Source organism: Pelodiscus sinensis, chromosome 2 (assembly GCF_052426305.1).
Source record: "Pelodiscus sinensis isolate ZL-2025 chromosome 2, ASM5242630v1, whole genome shotgun sequence".
Taxonomy (NCBI): Eukaryota; Metazoa; Chordata; order Testudines; family Trionychidae; genus Pelodiscus; species Pelodiscus sinensis.
The window spans coordinates 258,648,441-258,660,691 of NC_143053.1; the positions used below are offsets into that span (position 1 = coordinate 258,648,441).

Genomic DNA, 12,251 nt, shown 5'->3' on the forward strand with positions numbered 1-12,251 from the left:
TCTTGCAACTCTGGGCTGGTGAAGTTGGACTAACTGTGCTGACCACAGGGTGGAAAACCTGCCTTTTGCCTATCTCTGGTCAGCACAGTTAGTCCAAGCTGATGCAGCTCCGTCATCTAAGCATACAGCTCCTTCGTCCTTGTCGTCAGTATCACCTCTTGGTCTAGTCCTAGGTGGTTCCTGAGCAGGCACCACTAACTGAGTCAAACAAACCCACTAGGGGCTAGACCAGGGTGGGCAAATGGCTCTCTGCAGGCCGGATCCGGCCCACCAAGCCGATGGATCCGGCCTGCGGCTGCCCTGCCGTTCCTCCTCCCCCTCCTCCTCTCCCAGGCCAATCACCCTACCTCCTTTCTCTCCAGGTGGGGAGGCTCAGGAGAGCTCAGGCTTCAGTCCCCCCTCCTGGGGGCGTGGAGTAATTTTTGTTGTCCAAAGAGGGTCATGATGCAATGGAGTTTGAAAAGCACTGCTCTAGCATGGCGGGGTGGCTGGGCTAGATGACTTATGGCCCCTCCCAGCCCTACAATTCTATTCCTCTGTAAGCCACAAGAAGGGGTAGCCAGAATGACTGAAATCCAGCTACTGAGGGAAGTGGCGGATTCATCATCTCCGTATCTCCAAACGGAGGCTGGCTGCCTTCCAGGACGATGCTTTACCCAAGCACCAGTAATCTACCTGTACCCTAATCTGCCTGTAATGATCTTCTACATACTTACGTAGGCTTAAGAGTAGCTCTGATTGCCTGTCTATGTGCAGCCCACAATGCAGGTGTATACATGCTAGAATGTCCTCCTTATGTTGACGCTCTCTTACCTGCAGGTGGAGTACTACAACCATCACACAGCCACATGGCATCCGGTCGCGAGCATGCTGAACAAGCGTTGTCGGCATGGAGCCGCCTCCCTGGGCAGCAAGATGTTCGTCTGCGGCGGGTACGATGGCTCCGGCTTCCTCAGCATCGCCGAGGTTTACAGCTCCATGGCGGATCAGTGGTACCTGATTGTCCCTATGAACACCCGGAGGAGCCGTGTCTCCCTGGTAGCCAACTGTGGTCGCCTGTATGCGGTGGGCGGCTATGACGGACAGTCCAACCTGAGCTCGGTAGAAATGTACGACCCAGAAACCAACCGCTGGACGTTTATGGCCCCTATGGTGTGTCACGAGGGAGGGGTTGGTGTGGGGTGCGTACCGCTCCTGACCATCTGAGAAGGAACCGTCAGCGGCTGTCTCTAAGCTACAGACCCTGGAGAGGTTTAGTGAGGGTTTTGTGGTGTGATCTCTCCAGAGGTACATTTCTAGGTGCTCAAGTGTCATTCACAATCACAGTTCAACAGAAAGTTACCCTGTGATGATTTTCGGGCTGAGGCTCCACAGTAGATGAATAATTAACCATTCAGATCATGCCTGTCACCCATTCCCTTCCTATCACCCGCACTTCTAGTCATGAAGTGGACCTAAGGCGAGGGAAACACTTCCTCCTGGCCCGTGTTGCAGGTACTGCATTGATCCAGATGGGGGCTACTTCTGGTTGTGTAGTGTGGTCTGTAGGTTGGTTTGACCCTGCACAAACCAATGCCGGCCAGATCGGTGAGGGGGAGTGGGTACGCAGCATATTCCGGGCAAATGGCCCTAATGCCACGATTCACTTTAATATTAACCACAGTAGCGGGAGTGTTGTGAACAGTCCCATTCATTCTGTTGAGTTCCCAGGCACATTGGATTTTACCCATTGCCACAAAACAGAATGGTCTTTTTAACCAACATTGGTTCTTAGAAGCCCGTATGGGAGGTAAATCTTGGAGATGTGTTGTCCCTCAATTTCTGAGGACCTACCCCTATGACCAGCATCTCCCCTTTACTACTTGTGAGTGAAACTTACTTGGTTCTGATTGATCAGGAGAATGGGAGGTAGCCATTGAGGGGGAGTAACAAATGTTTCTCCCTCTCAGATTGTCCAAAAAACTAGATTAAACATCCAACTGTTCCAACAGGCTGCCGAAGAAAACAATTGACTATAAATGACACATGCAGCAAACGCACATTCAAATAGGAAAATTGCCAAAATGTTAATTGTACAGAGATCTTCCTTAAAACTCAATCTGCTGTAAAGTTTTTCTTCTTTTTTCCCCCCTCCCTTTCACAAAACTTAGGCCCTGGTTTCCAAAATACATATTAGAAGCAACTGAATTGCAGTGTGGTCAAGCGCTGTCCTTTGGCGCTTTCGAGCAAAGATGAAAATGTGCAGTCAGATGGTTTTGATTTCACAAAAATGCTGTGGGTTTTGAAATGTGCACTTGGCCCGCTTGTTCGGAGCTTTTCTGCCAGCTGTTGGCCTATTTGACAGCTGTCATTTGCTTCAGAAAAGTGAAATACAGGCTGAGAGAGAAATCATGCACAGCAATGATGGACAGTGAGGGTTTGTGCAAGAGACTGAATTTAAACCCCAGAAAAATCACACATGCACAAACACTCAGCAGAGCCAAAGGTTTTATTTATTCAGCGTCTCGCTGTTTCGGTTGAGGCTCCATTGTGAAAGATCTGTACAGCATGCCTGGTTGATACTGTGTTAATCTAGCCATGCTGCAATTGTTTTACAGCCAAACAATGGCATTGTATGAGATTAAGAGAAAGATGTTGTCAAAGGAGAGAGAAATGTAAAAGACTAGTAGTGACTAGTCTGGTCTCTTCCAAGGAATCCGTTCCCATGTGCTCCCCACTGTTGTGTTTTCCTGTCATGCAGCCTACACTGGCAGAAGATCAGGCGTTCTCTACCCCTTCTTCCGGTGCTTTCTCTCTTTAATATCCCTGTCTCTCTCCTGTAATGATTACAAATGGAAGGACTCCTGGATCCTTGTGGTCTTCCTGCAAACGTGGTAACACATACCATCTGAGAGATGCTTTGGAGTCATCTTTGCCCTGCCGACTTGCCAGGTACCTTAATGTCTGTTACCCTTTATAGAGTGGCTGACTGGAGCCCAGTCTAAGTTGGCATTTCCTCCTACATTGATGCCTGTTCTTCAGGCACCAAGATGTGGCTTTGCAACGATTTTTTTTTTCCTGCCTCGAGTTTACAAACTTGGCCCCTTTTTTTCTGGAAGTAAAAGAAACATCCCACGGGGACTTGACTGAGGTCGGTTTGAGTGGCCAGCACGTGGTGTGGTTGTAGGTTCCACCAGGACGAATGGCGCACTTCTGGAAAGGATGCCATCCTTTGGAACTTCCTTTTGTGCTAACCCAAGAAGCAGCCACGTTTTTCAAACTCAGAGCAGACCTGAGACCCCTTCAGTCGATCCACGTGGGAAGCCAGAACTCTGTGAGAACTTACATGAAAGAGGGGTCACAGCAATGCCCGACACTGACCGCTTAAGTGGCATATAATATCCAGGCAAGGCGAGGGAAGGAGAGAAGAGACCTCTTGGTACTCGGGGGTATTACAAAATGATGTGAAGTGTATTTATTCAGTATTTTGCTTGCACGAACATGGCCTGTCACTAACCTAGGGCTCCCTTCTCAGCCCGCTTCCTGCTGTCTGAGCCTTTAGTGAAGCCCTCGGCCGAGGTCACAGGCTGCGGGGATGCCAGCGCAGGCTGCTGACCGGAAGAGTTGATTCAAACACTAATCTCTTCCATTGTATCAAAGGGACACGGGAAAATGCTACAGATACCTCCGTTGCTTTTTGTGTGCGCTCTTTTGAGTTCCTCTGCAAGCTCTGAGAGACACCGGAGCACCCTCGTTTCCGTCATTCAGTAGGAGCTGCGCACTCACCACCTCTTCCCACGGGGTACTGAGTCTGAATGTCTGTGCTTCATTGTTGTTTCATATCTAAAACCTCACTGCTGCTTAGGGTTTTTACTTCAAGTGTGGACATGTCTGTATTCAGGTACCATGTATATTGTCGGTGTGTAATATGAGCACGTCTGGTCACAAACGTGAGTGGTTTGTCTCGGTATCGATATCTATTTCCTGTTTGTGTACGTTTAACGACCGGTGAATCATGCTTGGGGATAAACATTCGCTTGGTGTTTCCAGGCTGCGAAGACTTTTCTTAAACGTTGGCATCAAGACGAAGGTGGTTTTTGGGCCATGAACTGAAAGGTGGTAGAAAAATAAAATTGTTGTTTGCCATTAGCTGCAAGGCTTTTAAATGGTGTATTCTGGGAAGGGAGGAGGGAGCGTTTTTTCATTTGCTTTTGAAAGTATAGTTTGTGACTGGGAAGGAAACTGCAGTTTTTTTCTGTCCTTTTTATCTTCCCAGCATGTCTTTTCCACTCTCAGCCAAACTTCACCAGTAGGGGTGTCTGAGTAAGCAGATTTCTTTAGAGCCGGGGGGTCCAGCCAGTAGCCAACTAGCCGCATTATTCTGAAAATGTTAATAATTTGGTAAGGCAACTAGCCACCCTCAGCCAGCCAAGTAGCCACATGTGGCTAGCGTGTTGGACACCACAGCATTAGGGGCCAAGTCACCTGTCTTTTAATAACTGTTTTAGATACACCAAGACTCAGCAGCTGTTGAGACATTTGATGCCCACTTCCATCTAGCAAACATGGTGATAATCATAGAGGTAGCCGTGTTAGTCTGAATCTGCAAAAGCGGCAAGACCCACTTGGTCAGATGCATCTGACGAAGTGGGTCTTTGCCCACGAAAGCTTATGCTCCAACACTTCGGTTAGTCTATAAGGTGCCACAGGACTCCTCGCCGCTTTTGGTGATAATCATGGGATTTCTCTCCTACAGAGAGGATAGTTTGACCCCTGCCCAGATATCAATCCTTTAGCCCCAATTTTTCCCCTCGGTGATAATGTATTTGCATCCAGAGTGTGTAAATATCCTGCTGGCCCATCAGAAGTTTTCCAAACTTTCTTGTGACTCCCCATTTCATTTACTATGGATGCACTTGACTGCCTTCATGTGCTCATGGTCGATAGGTGCGGTTCTAGAGTTCCATTGGACTGAGGACGGGGGGTAGATCTTCTTGCACCACGATGAGTAAACGACTGGGCCTTGTCAGGAATGCAGTAGCTACACTGAACAAGAGAGTCAGTGAAATTAGACACCTTGGCTACGTCTAGACTGGAATGATTTTCCGCAAATGCTTTTAACAGAGAAGTTTTTCCGTTAAAAGCATTTGAGGAAAAGAGCATCTAGATTGACACGGACGCTTTTCCGCAAAAGCACTTTTTGCGGAAAAGCGTCCGTGCCAATCTAGACGTGGTTTTGCGCAAGGAAGCCCCAATCGCCATTTTTGCCATCGGGGCTTTTTTGCGCAAAACAGTTTTCAGCTGTCTACCCTGGCCCTCTTACGCAAAAACATTTCCGGAAAAGGGCTTTTGCCCGAATGGGAACGTCAAAGCATTTGCGCAAGAAGCACTGATTTCAGACAGTAGAACGTCAGTGCTTTTGCGCAAAATCAAGCGGCCAGTGTAGACAGCTGGCAAGTTTTTGCGCAAAAGCGGCTGTTTTTGCGGGAAAATCTTGCCAGTCTAGACGCAGCCCTTGTGTTTAGTTGATCTCCCATCATCGCTTCCTCGAACCCTCTCCGTTAGCCTTGCCAGGAATGTTTCCCATAGCGGCCATTGTACAAGTCCCCTTGGCAGGGAAGATCGAAGCGCCCCTGAGGAGATGCATGATTCTAGCTGACTGGAAACTGCCTGGCCAAACACTGATTCATGCCCAGAAACAGCCAATGGGTTAATGTTGCTTGCTGTGGCCGCTGATTTGCTAACTATGGAAACTTTGGGCATTTTCCTAGTGTCTTATGTCCCTTGGGTCTCTTTGCAGAGAGCAGGGTTCCTATCTGCATTCAGAGCAGTTCTGAGGTTAGCCAGACCAGAGAGAGATTCTTAAGTATTCCAAATACGTTTTGAGTAATGTTTTCGCTGCCATAGGGGTGCAGGAATCCTCAACTACCACGGATACAGGGACAGTTAGACTCAAATTCAAATCCACTTTTGGCTACTAAGCCCACAAGCAGTAGAGATCAGTTTGAGGGGGTGTGTGTGGGAGGGGGGGTCTTTGCCTGCCTGCATTCTCATCCCTTGGGTCATAGGTTATGCAGTGTGCACACAGCAGCTTTAATATAACCTTATGTGCTAGTACTTCCACAAAGTGGGCAGCACCCTCTCTTCACTGTAATGCGAATCCATTGTAAACCACTAGAATCTAGGCCTCTGCTCAGCGTTGTACATGTCCCTGCCTCGGAGAGTTTTGTGGTCTAAATGCAGAGAGCGCGAATGGAATCAGAGTCCTTGGTCACACAGCAGGTCCGTGTCAGAGTCAAGAATAGAACCTGCATCTCCTGATTTCCAGTGCAGTGTCCTACCCACTAGACCGCATTGCTTCCCTTTTTGGGTTGGTTTTGCAGAGCGGGAGGAAGAGGAAACAGCCTGGTTTTAGGATCCCAAATCCACAGCAGAATTAAATTACAATACTGTATCTTCTAGACAAAGTCCTTGAAAACTGGCTCTTCCTCTGCTCTCCAGGACTTGAGATCACCTTTGTTTTTTGGTCTTTTAGGGTACGTCTAGACTACATGCCTCTGTCGACGGAGGCATGTAGATTAGCCAGATCGGCAGAGGGAAATGAAGCCGCGATTAAAATAATCGCGGCTTCATTTAAATTTAAATGTCTGCCCCGCTCTGCCGATCAGCTGTTTGTCGGCAGATCGGGGCAGTCTGGACGCGCCGCGCCGACAAAGAAGCCTTTCTTGATTGGCACAGGTAAACCTGGTTTCACGAGGCATACCTGTGCCGATCAAGAAAGGCTTCTTTGTCGGCGCGGCGCGTCCAGACTGCCCCGATCTGCCGACAAACAGCTGATCGGCAGAGCGGGGCAGCCATTTAAATTTAAATGAAGCCGCGATTATTTTAATCGCGGCTTCATTTCCCTCTGCCGATCTGGCTAATCTACATGCCTCCGTCGACGGAGGCATGTAGTCTAGAGACACCCTTACTGTGGAGTGTTTCGCCCCCAAAGCTGTGGCAGGAGCACAGTCCTCTGGCCAGCTGCCTTGAGCGACCACAAATAACGGAGCCAGCTTAGTTCTCCAGCTTCCACACTCAATAAACGAGAGCATGCAATCCGCTTGGACTCCCTTTCCGTGGTGGGAGAGGGAAAGAATGGACAGACTAAGCGTCGGTCTGTGAACGGCCGTCACGGTGGCTACTCACGCCTCGCTGATCTGCAAGCTCTGAGAATGAGTTAGAAGTGGCGTGTCTACAGACTGCCTCTGTTCTGCTCAAGGAGCTCTGCAGCTAGCTGGGCCACACGTGTGATTGAATGGGGTCGGGGGCGCGGGGCAATATGCCGCCTGGCTGCATGATGATGTGGTTTGGTCCTTATCTCTGCTGATTGGACCAGAACGTACGTACACCACATTCCCTGCGCGTTACTGCCCTGACCTTTAAGAACTCCCTTTTCCTCTCTGTGCTTTTAGACTGGGTAATAGATGGTTTCTGTCCCACAGGGCCTACAAGCTGAGTGACTTTCCCACCATCATCCATTCAGTAACAGAGCCATGACTAGGATCTCAATCTTCTGTCAGTTTAACTCAGTGTTTCCCAATTTTATTTGGCCATAGAACCCCTAGAGTTGTCTTTAAAAAAGGCCCCCTGCCGCATTTCATTGAGCAAAAAAAAAAACCCCTCACCATGGCTCACCGGAGCATCTATTGGGAAACATTGGTCTAACCTATTGGCTGTAATGCAGTTCGATAAGAGGGCTGAGGGATGGTTGGTGTGTTGTGCAGGTAAGTTCTGAACCTGTACGTCTCCCAAATTTACATAGCAGGGCTAAAGCCAAAATAAGCAACACAACTTCAGCTACATCACTTGAGTAGCTTAAGTCAGAGTAGCTTATTTCGGCACTGTCTACCCAGCAGGAAGTCTGGTTAGAGCGTTCTTCCTCCAACTTCCCTTACTCCTTATAAAATCAGGGTTACAGGAGTCGAAGTAAAAAGTCCTCCAGCTCGACATTATTTTGACATTGTCGAAATAACTGCTTGTAGCGTAGTCGTGGACTTTATTTCGGAATAACGTCAGTGTAGACACAGCCCCACAGACCTACGTGACTGTGTTTTTCAATACTAGAGGAAATCCTCTGATATGAACTTAAAAAAAGTTGGCTTCTGGAAAATGAACATTCAGGAAGTCTGTGGGACGTAAACTCTTTGAGTGGGAACAGTGCCATTTGAACACCGTACAGCCCTTTTGTTTCTACACATTGTATGATCATTGGGACTTTAAAGAAAAGCAGAACTTTTCGTAATTTTTAATTATTTTTTAAAGACCTGCATCCAGCCTCCCCCCTCCCCCCCGGGGTTCTGCAGCTTCTATTTATAGTCAGCACATGCTGGTGCAACAGAAATGTGAATTATTTGAGTGTATTTTTTCCGTGTACAATGATCCAATTCCCCGCCTGCCTGGCTAATTGTGTTCTCTATTGTGTGTGTATACGGAAAGGACCCTTTTATGATACCATGAGGCGTTTTGTATTAAAAACAGTATAAATATGCGTGTCTGTTGTCTGTCCAACTCTTGCAAGGCTGTTGTGTATGAGAGTTCTGTGCATCTAAATTGCAAGTGTCCCCTTAGTCGTGAAAACACTCTTTTCTTCACTCAGCGCATAGTCAACCTGTGGAACTCCTTGCCAGAGGATGTGGTGAAGGCTAGAACTTTAACAGGGTTCCAAAAAGAGCTAGGTATATTCATGGAGGTTAGGTCCATCAATGTCTGTTAGCCATGATGGGCAGGGATGGTGTCCCTAGCCTCTGTTTCTCTGGAGGTGGGTGAGGATTACCTGTTGTGATCCCTCCCTTTGGTTTTCGCCACTGTCGGCAGACAGGATACTGGGCTAGATGGACCTTTGATCTGGCCCAGTATGGCCGTTCTTACGTTCTAACACACACCACCAATTACATTCAGTCCCCGGGTTACGTACAAGATAGGGACTGTAGGTTTGTTCTTAAGTTGAATCTGTATGTAAGTCGGAACTGGCGTCCAGATTCAGCCGCTGCTGAAACTGACCGCCAGTTCTGACTTACATACAGATTCAGCTTAAGAACCCCAAGTCAGCTGCTGCTGAAACTGATCAGCCGCTGATTCCAGGAAGCCCGGGGCAGAGCAACTGTGCCTCGGGCTTCCTGTAGTCAGCGCTGGTCAGTTTCAGCAACGGCTGACTTGGGGACGCCTGGGGCAGAGCAGCTGGGGTGCTGCCGGGTTGGTCCAGTAGTGCCCAGAGCGGCGCTGCGGGACCAATCGGCAGCGCCCCAGCTGCTCTGCCCCAGGGTCCACAACAAAAGCCTGGTCTGCTGCGGGGGGGGCACACTAGCGCCCCCCCCCCCAGCAGACCAGGGACATGGGGAGCAAAGCCGCAGCGGCGGGGTGCCTCGCCTCTGAGGCTTTGCTCTGGCGTGGGACCCGCCGCCGCTGCGGCTTTGCTCCCGATGCCCCTGGTCTGCTGGAGACGGTCCCCAGCAGACCAGGGGCACCGGGAGCAGCTTTTCTCGCCCCGGAGGTCAAGGTGGCTAACCGCTGCCTGCGAGCTCCAGGGCGAGAAAGCCCCGTTCATAAGTGCAGATCCGACATAAGTCGGATCCGCGTAAGTCGGGGACTGCCTGTATACCCTAGCGACCAAATGGAAAGGATGAGATTTTTCCACCCTGGCATGAAGAATACAGCCGCTCCCTGAGTTACGAACAAGTTACGGACCAACACTTGCTCCGTAACTCGAAGTGTTCGTAACTTGGATCCCATAGATCAGGGGTCCCCAACCTTTTGGGGCTGTCAAGCACCTGGGGGTGGTGCCTCTCACAGGCCGGGTACCCGGGTATGGGGCCACGCACACGCCTGGGGGCAGAGCCACCTATACGCCGCATGCCCGGTGCCGGCGCCACCCATGGGCCGCACTCCCGGGGCCGGCGCTGCTCCTGTGCCACGTGCCCAGGGGTGGAGCTGCCCATATGCCGTGCGCCCGGGGCTGGCGCTGCTCCTGTGCTGCGCGCCCAGGGGCGGGGCTGCCCATATGCCATGCGCCCGGGGCTGGCGCTGCTCCTGTGCCACATGCCCAGGGGTGGAGCTGCCCATATGCCATGCGCCCGGGGCTGGCGCTGCTCCTGTGCCACATGCCCAGGGGTGGAGCTGCCCATATGCCATGCGCCCGGGGCTGGCGCTGCTCCTGTGCCACATGCCCAGGGGTGGAGCTGCCCATATGCCATGCGCCCGTGGCTGGTGCTGCTCCTGTGCTGTGCACCCAGGAGCCAGCAGTGCCCAGGCGCTGCACGCTTGGGGCCAGCGCTGCTCCTGTGCTGTGTGCCCAGGGCCCAGCACAGCCCATGCACTGCGTGCCTGGGGCCAGGACTGTCCCTGTGCTGCGTGCCCAGGTGCGGGGCTGGCCCCGATCACTCGGCGGGCACACAAATGGCCCGCGGGCACTGCGCTGGGGATCACTGCCATAGAGTTACAAGGCAACCGCGCTGTTTGTAAGCACGGATTGCCGTTTGTAACTCAGATCCGCATTTACGACCGCATTGGTCATAAGTGCGGATGGTCGTAAGTGGAGGTGGTCGTAACTCAGGGAGCAGCTGTATATTAAACCTGGCTTCGGTGTGGGAGAGGCTCAGTGTGAGTGCAGGTATGACGCTGCCTAGGCTTAAATACCCTGTCTAGGCTTAGGCAAGACATACCCACCGCCTTAGAATCCAGCAGATTCCCTGGAACCGATTCATGTTCCCATGTTAGCCCTTCCTCCGGCCGCTCTACCGCAGCCATGGTATGAACGTTCTCCGACACAGTCCATCCTCCAGCGAAGGGGCGCTGCTGGGCCTGGCTGTCTGTTTCCAACCAGGCTTCGTTGACTTCCTGCTCCTCCAGCAGCTCCTAGCACAAACCTGGCGTAGGACGATAAAACAGCCCAGTGGATTCACTAGGCCCTTCTGAAAAGTCTGAGGTGAGAAACACGGGGGGGGGGGGCCCAATTCACCCTGTAAATCAGTGCACTTACACCAGCGGAAGGGGTTCCTGCAGCCCCGTGGGTATGTGGGAGAAATCGTATAAGGGTGGATTTGTTGTTGTTTTGTAATAGGCTACTCAGGCGAGCTTTAAAACTTGAGGGGATTTTCCTATGTGAAATATAGTGCAGGTTGTACCTCCCTGAATTGGGACGCTGGTTCAAGATGTTCCTGGACCAGAGAGCTCAGAGCTAGGGAAGTTGGTGGCAGGACCAGGAGCCCTAGGGTAGGGAGGCTAGTGGCAGGCGCTGTGAGCCCAGGGGCAGGGGGCTCAGGCGACATGGGCAGCCTCGTGGCAGTGGGGTCTGACAGTGCCGCCTGGACCCCTGCGGTAGGAGAGCCAGAGAGGGTTGGTTGCACAGCCAACTGCAGGAAGGGGGGCTGGAAGCGAAGCCATCAGTGGGGCAGGAGGCAGTGGCAGGGAACCTCCCCCAGCCTGGCAAATTCCCTTGTTCGGGACTGGTTAGATTCTGTGGGGAGGGATATCTCAGTGGTTTGAGCATTGGCCTGCTAAATTCAGGGTTGTGAGTTCAATCCCTGAGGAGGCCTTTTAGGGATCTGTGGCAAAATCTCTCAAGGATGGTACTTGGTCCTGCTGTGAAGGCAGGGGACTGGATGCAATGACCTTTCAAGGTCCCTTTTAGTTCTAGGAGATAGGTATCTCTATTCATTTCATTTAGGAAGGTCCAGCCTGTAGTTAATTTACTTCAGGACACTGAAGAGAACCCTGCTGCACAGAGCCCTCGCTTCCAGGCACTGGACAGTGTGAGCTCCGTTGCTGTCCAGTCTCCCTGAGCTCAGGTGGGTTTTTTCCAGACTAGAGCTGAGCGTAGCAGTGAAATCCGGCCCGCTGGCTAGAGACAGTGTGGGGCAGACCACACGCGGTGAGTGGCGAGAAGGGGAGGCGCATGCGGGCGATGGGCAGGTCTGGAAAGCGATGCGCCAGAACGCGCGTTGGGGAACTGCTGCGCTAGCTTCGTCCACAATCGTTCAGTGAGCCTGGCACGAGGCTGAGCTGAACGTGCCACGAGTTCCCCTCCTGCAGAAAGAGGCTTCGTGCCATTTGTCCCCCGGCGTGACAATCTAGCGCTCGGTGTCTCCCACAGACTGGCTCTGTGCGCAAGGATGTCCTTGAACTTTGCGGGCTGAGGAGAGCCGGAGGCAAGAGGCACTTTACAACAGCCTCTCAAATACACCCAGACTGGCCGTTCCAGAGTGACAGCATTTTAGGGTGGGGGTGCGTGTGAG

The 12,251-nt window shown here is 51.4% G+C and overlaps 1 protein-coding gene across 2 annotated transcripts in view; it reads left to right on the top strand.

Annotated features, from left to right (window-relative positions):
- The window catches only part of KLHL18 (kelch like family member 18), a 40,359-nt gene extending 36,231 nt beyond the window's left edge, over window positions 1-4,128 (top strand). For both annotated transcript variants that reach the window (XM_075922991.2, XM_075922992.2), the window contains exon 10: window positions 820-4,128. In XM_075922991.2, coding sequence (XP_075779106.1) covers window positions 820-1,206 — 387 coding nt within the window. In that variant the 3' untranslated portion in view covers window positions 1,207-4,128. The remainder of the gene's footprint in view (window positions 1-819) is intronic.
- Window positions 4,129-12,251: the final 8,123 nt, after the last annotated feature.